This window comes from Triturus cristatus, chromosome 1_2, assembly GCF_964204655.1.
Source record: "Triturus cristatus chromosome 1_2, aTriCri1.1, whole genome shotgun sequence".
Classification (NCBI taxonomy): Eukaryota; Metazoa; Chordata; class Amphibia; order Caudata; family Salamandridae; genus Triturus; species Triturus cristatus.
This window is the reverse complement of record NC_140580.1, coordinates 771209376-771226996: the sequence shown is the minus strand read 5'-3', so window position 1 is coordinate 771226996 and position 17621 is coordinate 771209376. Positions and strand designations below refer to the sequence as shown.

Genomic DNA, 17621 nt, shown 5'->3' with positions numbered 1-17621 from the left:
TGGATGGATGGATAGATAGATAGATAGATAGATAGATAGATAGATAGATAGATAGATAGATAGATAGATAGATAGATAGATAGATAGATAGATAGATAGATAGATAGATAGATAGATAGATAGATATTTCCAAAGCAGGGCAACTGTCCGTGACCTCACTCACATGAGATGACAATCTCTCAGTTTCCCGCCACTGATAGCGCTGGCTCACGATGCGACAGTTATTCTTCACTTCATACACAATGATTCCCATGGAGCAGATTCCCAGAGCCACTTGCCCCGTACTAGTTGGCTTCTCTGGGGTCACGCGATGGAACAGAACTCCATATTCTGGTAGCTGCTGACATAGCTAGAGAGAAATACATCTAATCATGTGTTGTGTTGAAACTTCCGGCATCATAAAGTAGCTGCATTTAAATCACTTGGAAAAAATGCCATTTATTTAGTGTCACATATAAGGAAACTTTACCTTGAGTTACATGGATTGCTTTCACAAAACCTGGACTATATGTCCCTAAATATGTGGAACTAATAGAAACATATTCAATTATAATTCCTTAAATCTATCAAATGTGCTGTAAAATTCTGTAACTAAGATAAAACTTTCATTACATTATCTGTAAGAATCAATTGTATTATTGAGCGAAACCTTTCAAGTATCAAAGGGATTTGGCAATTCAAGGTAAATAATTATGTGTGGCTTGCTTTCTCTCACTACCAAGCTTCTCTTGTTCCCTCACTTAACTCCTTTGTCAAAACACTCAGTTTCACTCTCATTTCTGTGCTCACTGACTCCCACTCAGTTTCACTCTCACTCACATTTCTGTGCTCACTGACCTATTTGCTCCTAGTGTCCAACTATTCACTCATTAATATGCACTTCCACATTCACTCCTTCGGCTATAACCTCACTTCCAATTGTCCTAAGAAATGTGTAAATTGTTCTGCATCCAGATTGTTTGGTAACATCATGTTGATACTCAGCAACTCTTTCCTTTACCCGTAAGAACTCTAGCTCCGCTTCGTCTTCTAGCAGCTGGAAGTGAGCCCTGTGCAGCCGGTTCAGCTCCTCGCACACTTCTGCTGCACTCAGCCTCTCCAGCATCGCGGAGGGCACATAGTCTTCAGGACGGAAGTAGTTACTGCCATGAACCTGTGGAAAGAGAAGTGGTGAGAAGAGGTTGGTTGTAAGTGAATACAAACATGAGACATAGACAATCTGACAAATGTTAAACTAGCAGCAGTTCAGATGAAACTCAGCAGCAGATTCTACTATCTCATTTCAATAATAACGAGTGAGTCCCAAAGCTGCCTTACAAGATCAGGTCAACACAGTACATACAGGATTCTGCACTTTCCTACTATAAAGTGATAGGTAAAATATTAAATACTTCCCCCAGGATGGATCCAAGGGATCCAAGAAGGGGCATCGAGGTCTTTGTGCAAAGAAAAACTGCAATTAGCACAGAGAATCAGTGTTGCTCTAGTACTTGTACAAACATTTATGCTGAATATCTACTATTTTCAATACTACCTGTACTGATTTGCTTTCATTATTTTGTCCCTGCAAACTTGTCTGTTCTACATTTCCAATAATTCAAGAGACTATCCAGAAAGAGAAACAATACTTCTCCATTGGAATCCAAGGCGCTGCTGAAGAAGAGGGGCCCACACAAATCTCCCTAATAAAGTAAATTAAACACCTGGTTCCAATTATCTGGTGCCCAAAGCTCTAAAGTAGGCACCAAATCGGTTTGGAGATTTATCTTATGATGCCAAACCTTTTTTTAAATGGCACTTATTCACAGATGAGCGGAAACCTTTTCAATCTCCTCCTGAAAATCATATAAATACCCCTACCTTGACAGGAATCTGAACAACCTCACTGGTGTAGACCTTGGGGCTTTATGGACAACAACCTGTATTGTAAGTGACTCCCATAGGCTACAATAAAGCTTAAAGAGATCAACTCATTGCCCTTCTGCAAATCCTGTCTAAAGAACAGCCAATAAGAAGATTCCATTCATTGAAAGAAGATCTCATGAAAACCTCCCAGACTGTGCCCTCCACTGAAAACCTCACTAGATACAGAAGACAACTTCTAAATAATGACCAAGTCCAGTTAAAACTATTCTTGCAGTTGTGATTTTTCCTCAAGAAAACACATTAATAAACATTAATAAAGTATGGCTCCTCTCCATTTGTCGTCACCAGTGTCTACTTGCCTCTTGTTGGTATTGTGTTGAACAAGGCTTGCCCTAATAAGACATGGCCTGGGTGCCGGAAGCGTGTCCCTGAGATCTCCCAAGTTGCCCCAGGGGCTATGGAGAGGTCAGGAAGATGGCCGTCCTCTTGAGACCAAAGATCCCAAGTTCATTAATGACACCCCACAATCTGATTATGGCCATTAGTCTCATCTGGACTCGAAATGCACATTTTCAGTTTGAAGGCTACACACCCATCTGCTCCCTAAAGGGTGAATCCCAACAGATCCAGCACTGTCAGACTCATGTGGCTAATTAATAATTCTTCACCATTAAAATGCTCTTTGGATTTTGGAGTTTTTCAGCCTTCACCAGCAAGGCTCCTTCATCTGAAGGGAGGTTAGCATGGTACTGCATTACCCAAGACAAGGTGGAATAGTTCAAATACAATTAGGTAGCCGGCAGGGAATTTCCGAGCCAATCACAAAGTACTGAAAGACATTAGTATCCCAAGAGCAACACAATAATTTCCCTGTAACCAGTCAGAACTGGAAAAAATTGACATTTATTCGGATTTATCAGTTAATTTTACTCTTATTTTCTTTAAACAAAATAACCTAAAAAGGAGGGCGAGAGATAAGCATGTCACAAACCTACAAGAATGGAACAGCACCTAAAGGAATACCCATATTCCCCAGGATAACATTGGCCTATTGCATAACATAAAATGAACCTGAGACCGAAAGCTATTTTCTTGAATATTACTTGAACGGTTGATTTTTATGCGTAAGAGGTTTACCATTCTTTTTCATCTTTACTATTATAATGATAAAGTGTTTACTAGAAGTATATAATTTTGGGGTAAAATATAACACTGACGGGACATTCAGCTTTATTTGGTGTGTGATCGCTCTGTAATACTGTGTCAGACTCATCTTTCACACCAACTCCCATGCTCCCAGGCTTAAACAAGGTTACAAATATAGTCAAGTTGGAAACCAGCTTTCCAGGTTCAGTAGTAAGCTCATGCTCTCTCGTCTTTGATACTGTCAAGTGTCCTCTACAATTTCTGAATTTGGGGAAAAGTCTGAAAAGTCACATTAGTCCTGATTCTAGGAGATGTTTTATCTGGGCATGATAAAAGGTGGGCTGGTAGCAGGCCCAACAATAGACTCAGGAAAGCTTACTCTTTAGCCAACCTTGCCTATTATGGCTACTAAAGAACCATAGCCTGAGAGGAGAGTCTGGGAAACACATGCACAATCTCCCATCCGTAGTTAGTTATCATACGTCTCCATCCAAAGTCACCCCTGCCTTTGTGTCCGGTACTGACAATCCTCACAATTTAGTCAGGAGTTGATGTATCAAGTACTTCTGGAAAGGAGATATACGAAGGAAGGATGGAATATGGTCAAATACTATATACCATGGGTTTGTGGACAAGAGATATTTTCTGGGGCAGGTAACCCTCTAAAGAATTTATCTGCCATGGTATAGGTATGGAATATCAAGTGTGAAATCTGGAGTTACCATAATATAGAAGCTAAAATGTTGAAATCCGAAATATTGGCAGATAAGTATGTGCAGGTGTACTATACTTAACTTCACATAAATATATCTTTACAATATATACATTTTCAGGGTACACGCATGTGGAGTTAACAATAGTAAATCTATACTTACTTATGTTCACTTATTTCCTCAATATTTTGTTTCTCTGTATTTTGGCTTCAATATACTGATAACTCGATATTTCATACTAGAGTTTCCCGACTAACTTCCATGACAGTGTTAAGGTGTCATGGAAGGAAGCTCAGTTAAGATTTTTTTTTTTTCATTGTGTAAAGCAGGAGAACCGGTGGGCTTTAAAGGTCATGCCTGTCAATCCAATGCAGTGGCAAATGCCACTTTTAGGGCCAGTGGGGCATAGATCACCATTCATTTTCGATGTATCATCATTTTTATTGTAGCAATACACTTCAGAATTAATCTGCAAGCTACGTGGCTGTGCTCTCCATGGTACCATGAGGCGCACACTTGAGGGGTCAATGTCTTTGCATGCATTTTTCACCACTGTATAATCTGATAGTGTGTTTGGACAAAGGATCCAGTTAAATAGGTGATTAAATAACTAGATGTAAAAGTTAGGAAATGTGACTTCTAGGAGGAGCCCTTTACTGATGGCATCACATACGAAATGAACAAATATTTTGATGTCAGTACCAGTCGCGGTCCGTGCAGGTAAGAATGGTGGAGCGGTGGGGCCTGGTTGGGGGTGGATTCGACAGACGACCACGAGGGAAAATTAAATCAATAATTAATTTTCCCTCATCGTCATCTGTCGAAACACTCCCCCCTCTCACCTGGCCCTACCGCCCTTACATGCACAAGCCGCGGCTGGTCAGTACAATCTGAACATTTCAGAGCAGTGGGATACAAAACATGAAACAGAACTAATGGCATACAAATCAGTGGATGGTGACAGCATTCCCTACCTGCCACCTATGAACAAAGAGAAAATAAAATGACAAACGTGAACAGTGCGGCTGTAGTGAGAGCAGGAGAAGCGAACTATTGAGTAAATATTTGATGCTCTGTTCTCCTTTGAATAAAGAAAACAACCCAGGGCTGGCAAATCTTCTCTTTTTTAAGAGTTTCTGCATCTGTCATCAAGATGCACTGCAGACTGGAAGAACTGAGTAACATCCAAACCTCTGGGATATATGGACCACATTCTGCTTGCAAGGCAATGGAAGCAAGTTGCAGGGCTGACTCCCCAGTGCAGTACAGTCTCTCCTCCAGGACCTCCTTGCGCAGCTGCAGGTAATACTGGTGTCTTGTCAAGCTCTGTCTACAATAGAAAGGAAAGCATGAACGTAATGCAACATAGAAAAAGTCTAGGAGACTCCTATTGTACACAATATCAGCTTGGACAATCCCCAGCTTGATTTAAAAAAAAAAACTTTTTATGTATTAACATTAAGTGGTACAGACATAGCACCAATTTACACATAGATCAGGAGATATTTATACAGCACAAATCATGTCATCTTACATCACCGCTATAGTACACAGCAAGTTTCATTTTCTTGAGTCCACATAAGTATATAAGGTAGTATCCAGATCCTGCTAACTGCTTTCTATTTCACGGTTTATTACTGGCGCCGTACATATACCCTCCCTATAGGTGTTCCATCCGCTCCACAGGCGCTCCCATTTTTTGGGGCAACCTCTGTGTATATATACAGTTTTTTCTGCCACCATAGTCATATCCATATCTTTACACCATTCCGTGGGGGTGGTGAGTGCGCCCCAGTGTTTAGCAATGTTTCTCTTGGCTACTGTAATTCGTAGTGTCGCCCAAGTCTGTACCATGGAGTTAACGTCCGTTGCCTCCCATATATTCAGAAGTCAGCGTTTTGGGCTCCGGTGGGACTGAGCTCCCGCTCACTCTCGTGATGCCGGACATAACTGATTTCCAATATGGCACTATTTTGGGACAATCCCAGATTGTATGGAAAAAAGTGCCGGGCTCCCCACACTGTCGCAGGCAGAGTTTACTGTCAGTCTTCCCTATCTTGTAAAGGGAGTTTTAGTATAGTAAATCCTATGGAGGATCTTAAGTTATACAAGGTGTAGTCTAGATGTGATCGCTACTTCTCTAGGGGATGCTAAGGCCTTCTGCCAATCGCCATCATATAGGTCACCCACCTCCTCTTGCCATTTATCTCGAATCTTTTGCATGGGATCGGGTAGATTATTAACGATTTTACGATATGTCATGGATATGGCTTTCGTGTCCATGTATTCTGTCAACAATCTATCTTCTAGTGGTGAGGCCTGAGGGAGACTAGTGTCAGGGGGGATTGTCACCTCTAGGGCGTGTTTGATCTGATGATAGCGGAATCGTTCCGTGGGTGCCATTTCACAGTGTGGGGCGCCCAGCACTTTTTTCCATACAATCTGGGATTCATATTGGTCTTAGAGTTGCGTGAAGGGGATCACCCTTCCATGGACCCAGAGATCTACCACTTTTGATATCCCTATGTTGTCCCAATGCTTGAAACTCTTACATAGATTACCTAGCGTGCCGTTTCCAAGTTGGGTGTCGCTTGTGTGATTTTGTTGTCCTATCCCAACCTGTTGAGTACTGTGTTCCACACCTGGAGTGTGTGTTTCGTTGGGCCTAACAGGGCCTGGGTTTTATTATATAGTGCCCGGTATATCCCTCCCAGCTCCAATCTTTCAAGCCTATAGGCCGGGTCTGTGTAAGGGACATGCAACCAGTGGTTAATCACTATCAATTGGGATGCCCAATAGTATGTCTGCATACTCTGGAGTGCGATGACACCATCATACCAAGTTCTGAGCAGTTTCGACATAGCTATGCCAGCTGGTTTGTTATTCCAGAGGAGTTTGGTGACTTCTGCCTCTATGTCTCGGAAGTAGGACTGGGTGACCAAGAACGGTGTATTTTGGAGGGCGTAAAGAAACCTAGGTAGCGCAATCATTTTAAAAAGTGCTGCTTTTCCTGGTAGCATTAATGGCAGCAGTTGCCAGTGTTTGGTGTCTCTTTGGAGCTGTTTCAAGGGAGCTTGAAGATTCAGAGCCATGAAGACCTACGGGTCAGGGGTGAAATGGATTCCTAAGTATTTGAAGCTATTATCTGCTAACGTTACGTCACAGCCGGCGGGCAGCCTTGGTGGCGGCCCTCTCAGAATATACAAGACGGATTTATTCCAATTAATAGAATATCCTGAGTGTCTCCCGTAGGATCCACATATATCCAATATTCTAGATAGAGAGTGTTTAGGGGAGGCCATATAGAGGAGTACATCATCTGCGTATAGGGATATGCGATCTTCCCATCCCTCAGTCCCATGGAGCCCATGAACGATTGGATCTTGCCGAATCCAGGCCACCAAGGGCTCCAGTACGAGGGCGAAAAGAAGCGGTGACAACGGGCAGCCCTGTCTTGTACCTCGGTTCAGGGGAATCTCTTTGGACTTATGCCCATTGCCCACCATATGGGCAAGGGGATTTGTGTATAGTAATGTAACCCAGGACCAGAATTTTGGTCTGAACCCCATCCATGTGAGGACAGCAAAAAGGAAGGGCCATTCGACGGTGTCAAAAGCCATTTGTGCGTCAAGGAATAATATAATGGCTTTTTCTTGTATGGTGTGTTTGCGTCCCAGTACGCTATGGAGGCGTCTTAGATTTAGGGCCTTGTTTCTGCCTGGCATGAACCCTGACTGATCCAGGTGTATTAATGTGGATAAGTGCGACATAAGTCTGTTGGCCAAAGTCTTGGCCAATATTCTGGCCTCTGCATTGATTAAAGATATGGGCCGATACGAGGCACATTCCTGAGCAGGTTTATCGGGTTTAAAGATGGTCACTATTGTTGCTGTTCTTTGGTCTCGTGGGAGTTCTCCCCTTTCCAGACTGGCCTTATACTTGTCTAAAAGGTAGGGCGTAATTGTAGTTGCACTTCATTTATACCACTCTGTAGGGATACCATTCGGACCCAGGGCCTTTCCCAATTGGATACTTCCGATCGCTATCGATATTTCTTCCATGGAGAACTCCGCCTCTAGCTAGTGAGACTCCTCCTCTGGAAGCTTGGGAAGCCAGATATCATGGAGGAATGCCTCCGCTTTGTCTTGGGTTATTTTAATTGCTGTAATGTATACTTTCTCATAGTGAAGCGCTAGGAGGTCTGTTATTGCTTGGGGGGTTATTGTAACTTCTCCCGTGGGGAGTTGGAGTTCCGCGATCCACCTGTCTGCCCTGCCAGCTTTATCTCCAACTTCGTAGATCGTATGCAGAGTAGTGGACAATCGCGCCTTCGCTTCCTCTCATAGGTGGTCTTTATACTCTTGTTTTTTGAGGAGTAGTTGATGCGTGTTGCTCTAGGTCACTCACCTCCTGTTCGAGTGTCTCTACTGCCTGAGCCTTTTCTCTTTTATAGTCTGTTATGAGTGAGATCGCCTGTCTGCGAAGAACAGTTTTATATGCTTCCCACAAAATAAGTAGGGAGGAGACCAAGGGTTTGTTCTCACTGAAATAATGTTTGGTGGTGTCAGTCAGTACCTTCCAGATCTTAGGGTATATAGGAAATATTAGACGCTGTGTTGATGTATGCCACGTGTATATAACATAAATAGGGGAATAGTCCGAAATGCCCCTTGGCAGGTGCGTTACGTCTGCGAACTTTCCTACCTCGCCCGCTGGCGCCAGTATGTGATCTATTCTGGAAAGGTTGTTATGTACGCCTGAATGATATGTATATTGCCGTGTTTGTGGAAAGCGGAGTCGCCAGATATCCACCAGGCCTATTGTGTCCAGGAAGTCTGCCAGGTTGGAATATGTCCGATGTTGTTGTCGAGGGGGTGTCCGGTCTAGGGTATCATCCAATATTGCGTTAAAGTCGCTTCCTATGACTAGGTCCCCTTGTGGAAGTTGAAGTAAGAATGTGCTGAGCGCTGGGAATGCCAGCGAGTGAAGTGCAGGTGGGAAATAGACTGTCACTATGTTGACCACACGCCCTTCCCATTGACAGGATATTGCAGCGAATCGGCCCTGGTCGTCTGTGTATGTGTGTTTAGTAATAATTGGGTATTGTTTTTTTATTAAAATCCCTACCCCTCGTGAGCCTGAGGTTAACTCAGAATGGACCACTAATTTGAAGCCCCATCTATCAAGTGCCTTGTAATTGGTCCCGGTTAGATGGGTCTCTTGTTATTTGGAAAAAGGGGACCCCTACTCAATTAATAGACTTGCTATATGTAAGGAGAAGAGCTATTTAGGTAAGTAGTTATAGCAAGTAGATGAATGAGAAGTAGAACAAATACTAGGTGTACAGTAAAAAAGTAACCATTTTCAACAAACAAAAAAAGGGAAATAATTTTTTCTTCCACACACAGATATTAGATAGAAAAGAAAAAAAAATTATTTTTCATTTTTTATCTTACATTGAGAACTATTGGATTGTTAACTGTTCTTTTTTGCATATAATTCATCATTAAGCATTTATACAGACAGTGTAAACATGTAAGATTGATAGGGACTTTACGATAGATGGAAAGCATTAGACAATCGTATAAACAGATTTAAACATATAGTGTTGATAGAAGCAATGCGGTAGATGGAGAACTACGCGCGTTTCGGCTATGCAGCCTTCGTCAGGAAACCGTCTATTGCTTAAAGCTGTGTAGAATATATAAACAACATACAATCTGATGGTTACAATGATATGAATATGATACAAATACACCTAGATTTGAAAATGTATAGTCTTTTTACATTTTTATCTTAAGAAACACATATATATATATATACACATACAGGTTGTACATAGATGACAACCAGTACTAAATGCTACACTTTAACATGAAAAGACATAGAAAGAAAGAAAAATCATCATAGTATATGGTCATATATAGCTTATATCTTTCATTATCTACATTGTTTTCTCTGATATATATAGGGTATTGATGGATAGCTGTCAACTGCTACTAAATAGACATAAATAGAGTTGCACAACAAAAATCGATACGTAAGTATGTACAATAATTACATCCTATATTATTCAATCTTTACACTTTATTACATTATATACAATCTCATTTAATACATGATATTGAAACAAAAACAATATAATAAAATTAAATTAAATAGAAATAGTGTTGATAGAATAAAGAGTATTGACAAAACAAGGTTTAGGATATATCTAAAGTAGAATGGAGTAGTGAGAATAATTGTGGAGAGCAAAAACGTGATGGGGTAAAAGGCAAGAGAAAGTAAAACATAGAAGACGTGTAAAGACAGTGACCATAATGAGATACAAAGCAACACACCAGGGAAAGAGAGCCATAAACTATTGGCCATAATATAGAGTTATAATTAAAAGCCAAAAGAAAAAAGAAGAAAAGAGAAAATGGTCTCAAAATACTAAATAAGGTGAGCACATATCTACACCAATACACTATGGTACTACTCACTTGCTCTATATAGGTATAGAAATCCTAAAACCGGGGAAGTCACAGATGGAGCTTCAAATCTTAATTGCTCCAAGATGTAAGTTGTGCAAGACAAGTTTATAGAGGACCTCCTACATGAACATACGGTAAAAACATGAAGAAATATGAATGATTGGACTAAAGGGGTATATAAAGCAGAAAGAAAGAGACATATACGATAGTATGTACTTACTAATTGGTGGTTACATGTTAATGATTCGTATCAATCTGCCAGAAAGCCTGGGTATGTCTTTATATTATTTATATTGCTTATTTTGACGACCTTTCAGGATGCGATGCCAAAGTGGGTAATGCTGGGTGCTATATAAGACGGGAGGGATAAAGAGATATAACCAAAACCGTCTAATTAGATCGTATGGTTACAAAATGTTACCAGATAAAAAACCCATATTGTTGCATCTTCATTAACTTACACAAGAATTGGCACCTGATAGGTCCCGGTATAGGTAGAGAGTCCATAATGGAAAGCGACGTAATAGTCCTGAGGTGGTGATTTTAAAGGAAAGAGGATAATACAGATATTACCTCCTGGACCTGAAAATCAAGTCGATATATATGTATGAACAAATAAATAAAGTATAGTATACAGTGGGCAATATATCGAGATCCTCCCACAATATAGCGATATAGACATACCTTATTCTCTTATTGGATGATTGTAAAGATGGCTCCGATAGATGTGAAAAGGGTGCTTCACTCAAAGGAAGTGCCCGTGAATACGTCCTATATATATGTCTCGGCTGATTCGCGCGCCAAACCGGGTTCAATTAAAGTACTGAGTAACATACGGCAAACGGAGAAAAAAGTAACAGAAACAAAGAGCGGACACAGAACACCTTGAAAAACGAGTCAAAGTGCACGCCCACCGGTAAAGCCGAGGCCCCCACTCAATAATAGCCAAAGTATACGTTACAGGAAAACTATACGTGCGTTCATGTAGTTCAGGGGAAATCATACCGAGCTATAGTGAAAAAACTATCGGTATTGGATAATTTGAGTAGAAACAAAGTAATCATGATACATGGAAATAAATATAAATATAAAGTGCCGACATAGAATTATCCCGTATATGAAACGCATATAGCCAAATATAGCAGTTATTTAAGCTGTAAGTAGAACAAGTAGATGGCAATCCACCAATTAGTAAGTACATACTATCGTATATGTCTCTTTCTTTCTGCTTTATATACCCCTTTAGTCCAATCATTCATATTTCTTCATGTTTTTACCGTATGTTCATGTAGGAGGTCCTCTATAAACTTGTCTTGCACAACTTACATCTTGGAGCAATTAAGATTTGAAGCTCCATCTGTGACTTCCCCTGTTTTAGGATTTCTATACCTATATAGAGCAAGTAAGTAGTACCATAATGTATTGGTGTAGATATGTGCTCACCTTATTTAGTATTTTGAGACCATTTTCTCTTTTTCTTCTTTTTTCTTTTGGCTTTTAATTATAACTGTATTATATATTATGGCCAATAGTTTATGGCTCTCTTTCCCTGATGTGTTGCTTTGTATCTCATTATGGTCACTGTCTTTACACGTCTTCTATGTTTTACTTTCTCTTGCCTTTTACCCCATCACGTTATTGCTCTCCACAATTATTCTCACTACTCTATTCTACTTTAGATATATCCTAAACCTTGTTTTGTCAATACTCTTTATTTCTATTTAATTTAATTTTATTATATTGTTTTTGTTTCAATATCATGTATTAAATGACATTGTATATAATGTAATAAAGTGTAAAAATTGAATAATATAGGATGTAATTATTGTACATACTTACGTATCGATTTTTGTTGTGCAACTCTATTTATGTCTATTTAGTAGCAGTTGACAGCTATCCATCAATACCCTATATATATCAGAGAAAACAATGTAGATAATGAAAGAAATAAGCTATATATGACCATATACTATGATGATTTTTCTTTCTTTCTATGTCTTTTCATGTTAAAGTGTAGCATTTAGTACTGGTCGTCATCTATGTACAACCTGTATGTGTATATATATATGTGTTTCTTAAGATAAAAATGTAAAAAGACTATACATTTTCAAATCAAGGTGTATTTGTATCCTATTCATATAATTGTAACCATCACATTGTATGTTGTTTATATATTCTACACATCTTTAAGCAATAGACGGTTTCCTGACGAAGGCTGCATAGCCGAAACGCGTATAGTTCTCCATCTACCGCATTGCTTCTATCAACACTATATGTTTAAATCTGTTTATACGATTGTCTAATGCTTTTCATCTATCGTAAAGTCCCTATCAATCTTACATGTTTACACTGTCTGTATAAATGCTTAATGATGAATTATATGCAAAAAAGAACAGTTAACAATCCAATAGTTCTCAATGTAAGATAAAAAATGAAAAATAAATAATTTATATACTTTTCTATCTAATATCTGTGTGTTGAAGAAAAACTTCTTTCCCTTTTTTTGTTTGTTGAGAATGGTTACTTTTTTACTGTACACCTAGTATTTGTTCTACTTCTCATTCATCTACTTGCTATAACTACTTACCTAAATAGATGGGTCTCTTGTAGCAGGACTATTGCTGGTGCTTTGCGTTTTAGGTATTGCAGGACTAGTCCCCTCTTTAGCTTATCCAGGAGAACATTTATGTTCCAGGATATTAGAGGCAGGTGTTGTGTATGCACTGGCGTAGGAGCGATTGGGTCAGGGGGCAGTGTCATGGATGGTGCTAAAGATGTATGCGATGAGATCTGGACTTTCGTATGGAAATGTAGGATCTGTATGAGTGGACTTAAGGTGTAGCACGAATCGTGTCGAAACAAAAAAAAACAATTAAACAAGAACTTACAAAATTAACCCTCATTCCCTCGCCCCTCCCTGCCTTCCTGCATGACGGTTTAAAAACTACCCGCCACCCCAACTTTGCAGAGTGCCTATTTCCCATTACCCAGTACCTTCGTAGGGGAAGAGAGCTCCTTCGTTGGTCCGCCCAGGGCCACCTCGTAAACACATATACCATCTCAGGATTGCACAGGAAGTTAGTGCAAGAGGCCTGAATACCACGGGTTCATACTAAGCAGTTTTTATAATTTGCTGATTACCTTTTCCTGGAGGTGTCACAATTGCAGTGAGTGTCCGTGTGTGTTTGGTCCCAGGCTACCATGACCTCGGCGTTCGTATGAGTCAATAGAGTGGTTCTTTATCTGGTGACGTGTCACCACTGTGAAATGGGTCACTGTCTGTTAGCCTTTGATGAGGGAAAAGCCATGGTTCTATTCAGTTCTCCTTGTTCTGGATCTCAGTCACGGATGTTGTTTCCTCCAGTTCTGAAGAGGTTGGTCCCGTCGCATTTCGGTTGGTGTTTCTTCCTGGTTTTCAACGATGCGAGATCTGGCGCCATCCTTCAAGCCAGTCATGTGCCTCCTCCGGAGTAGTGAAGAACCATGTCTTCCCGTGAGCCTCCACTCTCAACTTCGCGGGGAACATCATAGAGTATTTAAGTTCACGGTTCCGGAGTTCTTGCTTTATGGTAATGAAGCTCCGTGAATGTTTGGCTACTACAGCCGTGTAGTGCGGGAAAAAGGAGATTGTGCTTTGTTGATAGCGTACCGGAAGGGCAGCTCTTGCTGTCTGGAGAATTAGGTCTCAGTCACAAAAGTAAAAAATGCGGACCAGTATGAGCCGAGGGCGCGCGCCCAGCCCGGGCCTGCCCCAGGGGACACGATGGGCCCATTCGACCGATAAATAGTTGGAGAGTCCTCTGGGTTGCAGGTGATTCTTGATCAGATCTTCTACGAAGAGATCCACTGCGGGGCCTCCCGTTCCCTCAGGCACTCCCACAATTCGGACGTTATTGCGACCGAATTGACCTTCATAATCGTCCAGTTTCGCTTCCATGGATTTATTTTCCATTTCCAGATGTTGCATTTGTTTCTTCAGAGAGGTAGTGTCTACACAGAGAGTGGTTGTTGTCGTTTCCACTTCTGTCAGTCGCGAGCTGAGTTTTCTAAAGTCTGCGCGGATTAATGAAAGTTCAGTAGCGACGGTATCTATGCGGGACTCCAAAGACGTGTGTACTTTGTTCTGCGTGATCATTATGTCCTGCAATGTGATTTCTTTTCCTGCCGTGGGCCCCTTTCCCATCGCTTTGACAGTGGTTTGATCTTGTGGATCTTGAGTAGGTTTAGAGTATGCGTATTTCTCGAGTTTGTTTTGATTGGTCGCGCGTTGGCCACGGCCTCCCATTGTGCCTTTTCTCATAGCGATGATATTTGGTAGTTGATCACTAGCTGGAAGTACTCACCGCCGTCTGCCAGTGCAACACCTCGTTACACGCGGTTGGGTTTCCTACCCACTAGCTATGGCGTTGGCGTCACCGCAAGGAAGGCTGCACGGTCTGCAGTGTGGGGGCCTTTCACCACTGTATCTTCGTGGGCGGTGTACCATCAATGTAGATGGGTGCACTTTCTCAACTGGGCAAACAGGCACTGTGGGGAGGGAATCACTGGGTCCCTGTGAGGAATGGTCATGTGGTATGTCCCCGGGTGCCATAACCCCAGAGTTAGTGATTCTGCACTGCAGGTCAGGTTCCCGGCTGAGGATACCGCCCCGCTACATAGTAATAGAGGTTGCGGGCGGGTCTCGGCGCCCGTTAACAAACTTCGTATTCACCAGTCACTTCAAATACCGGGCCCGCAACCTGCCTCAGCCACTCAATAGTAGGTCTGAGTCACCATCAGTGCCCTCGTTGCAGTGTTAGGTGTAGTCAGTTGGTAGCAGGACCTACCATGCAGAGGCCACTGTTTTCTGCTTTTGCGCTCTTGCCCGTGCGCAAGCGCCTCTAGATTTGCCCAGCTCCGGTCTCCTGGAGATGCGATCGGCGTGCTGTCCCTGCATTGCCCACCGTGAGGGTGGGGCCTCACCTCAGGGCTGAAGTCGGGACTGCGGTCGGCAGGGCCCCGCTGGGAAGTCCTGGACTCCTGGATTAGGTCACGGCACGTTCCGCCTACGTGCGCCGTAGAGCGCCCGATGTTGATGATGCCTGATGGATACAAGTATTAATAAAAGCCCCTGTCACAGTGTGACTCTGAGGGCGCACCTCTCGCATTCAGCATAGCTTTGCAGGATCATCGAGTTGTGGCGTCACGGGCAGCTCGACTTGATCCTTGGAGGGTCCGATATTTCCACCGCCGTTTGCAGGTGGTTTCAGGTCCGGAGAAGTGCTCGGATGTTCGAGGAAGCCTCTGGAGGTAATTTCTAAAGCATTGGTAGTAGCTGCCATCACCGTGATTCCCAACACTGCTTTGCGCAGTTTGGTGCAGGGCTCCATCAACGTTACAGAGTCTTCCACAAGACTCTTCTTTTATATTTTCAAAAAGAAAATCCCCAAGTGGATTTTTTTTTTTTTTAATTAAAAAAGGTAATGCCCCTTTGCCATGGGAGTCATATCCCATGGTGAGGAGGGCATTTTTTGAATGTTTTATTGTCCCTTACCGAGAAGGTTTGCCTGGCAGTGATGGACAGTAAAAAAACAGCTGTATGTACGCCCATTGGTGGTGGCAGAACCTAGTAGTAAAACCTGTGGTCTACCCATATATAAATGGGGTAAGTGGACCATTGTTTTAGTAGGGAGGGAACTCCATTACTCTTGCGGGAGTTTCCTCATCGCCAACATCTAAACTAGCCCCATAGTTCCCCACAAGAGATAGTAAGGACACAAAATACAGATTCACAACAATGGGCTCACACATTACAGATTCATGATCACAGACATATGACCTTCAGGCAAAGAGTTCCAAACCTATTGAATGCAAATGTGATAAATATATAAGACATAGATACGTATTCTGTCCCCATCTGCCTCGCCACATGTCTCAAATGTATGGGGCCCATACACAAGACATCTAAATGCTCCAAAAGTATTAAATAGGTGCCTTTATTTCAGCATTTTTCTGTGTTCATTGACTTGAAAATAAGACTTAGACGAACATAGGAGAAACACAGAGTGGATTTCATAATTTCCTTCACAGTTTGCATATTACTTCTTTCCATCATGACGACGAATCAGCTAGCGTACATCAATGGTTTATGAACTATCTCTATACTTTGAAGCAGTCTGACTTTTATTTTGCCTTCTGATTTTTATGTCAACACAGGGTCTTATTACAAGTGCCCTGGATGTATATTAGATATTCATCATACCTGATAAAAATCCAACAAATGGGGTTGGCAATTTATTAGTTGTGATAAATAACACCTATATGTTTTCCACAGTAATGTAGAATAACATGCAGAAGTTGATGCTTACCAAAGCAAAAACAGCATGTCTTTTTCTCCTGTCAACTTCCAGCCGGACTGACCTTCAGCAATTTAACAGGGAATGAATACTTCATCACACTCAAGAATTACCAGATGTGATAATGTTCACACAACTCATAATTCTGTTCCTTGTGCAAACAGGATTTGTACAGGGGTTGGAATTGTTTGGAAAATCATAATCAAGCCTATAGACTTTAATCTTCCTACACTGTTTAGGACTTTAGGTGGCTTTCTGACTAGATTTCCAAGTGAATGAATGAAGAAGCATTTATAGAGCGCCTGGTTACCCGGAGGCATCCCCACGCTAGAAGGACACTCAAACACTCGTAACTGTTCACGGAAAAAGAAAAGTTTTTAACTCTTTACGGAAGTGACAGTGGTTGGTTTGTGACAGAATATGAAAGGGGACCATATTCCAGAGTTTTGCAACACAGTGGGAGAACATACGGCCTCCACATCTGCTACGATTTACTTTGGAGACTATTAGCAGATGTTTGCCCTCTGATCTTAAGGTTCTTTGTGGTTGATAGGGGTGAACCATATTCTGGACCAACCTAGATCCTTTTCCAGTCAGGGATTTATGTGTAATACACATAGATTTGAATTGGATCCTCTCCTGAATGGGGAGCCAATGCAGTGAGGATAAAGCAGATTTAACTGAAAGGCGTTTCGGAATATTCAGCAGGAGTCGAGCTGCGCAGTTTTGTACCGTCTGCAGAACTTTAATAGTGGACAGCGGGGCTCCAAGATATATGGCGTTCGCGTAATCCAACCTTGACAGGATAAGCGCCTGAACCAGCAGTCTTCTGTCCAGAAATGGGAGAATAGGAAGGATCCTCCTGATCATCTGAAGAAGGCCGTAGCAAGTACCTGCAACTTTCCGTGCCTGTTCCTTAAAGTCAAGGTTGGCATCTAACACAATTCCTAGACTTTTTATAGATTTTCTTGGGGTAGGTGAAGGTCCAAGGCTAACTGGCAACCAAGAGTCAATATTCATAGGGGTTGCCTTACCAAGAAGCATAACTTCAGTTTTTGCTCCATTAAGCTTCAAATAGGAGGCCT

At 41.7% G+C, this 17621-nt stretch overlaps 1 protein-coding gene across 2 annotated transcripts in view; it reads right to left on the bottom strand.

The window, feature by feature from the left end:
• FRMPD2 (FERM and PDZ domain containing 2) overlaps positions 1 to 17621 on the bottom strand; it is a 503133-nt gene that overhangs the window by 334239 nt on the left and 151273 nt on the right. For both annotated transcript variants that reach the window (XM_085608774.1, XM_085608775.1), the window contains exons 12-14: positions 4917 to 5055; positions 1001 to 1153; positions 164 to 349 (exon numbers count right to left, since the gene is read on the bottom strand). In XM_085608774.1, the coding sequence (XP_085464900.1) occupies positions 164 to 349; positions 1001 to 1153; positions 4917 to 5055 (478 nt within the window). The remainder of the gene's footprint in view (positions 1 to 163; positions 350 to 1000; positions 1154 to 4916; positions 5056 to 17621) is intronic.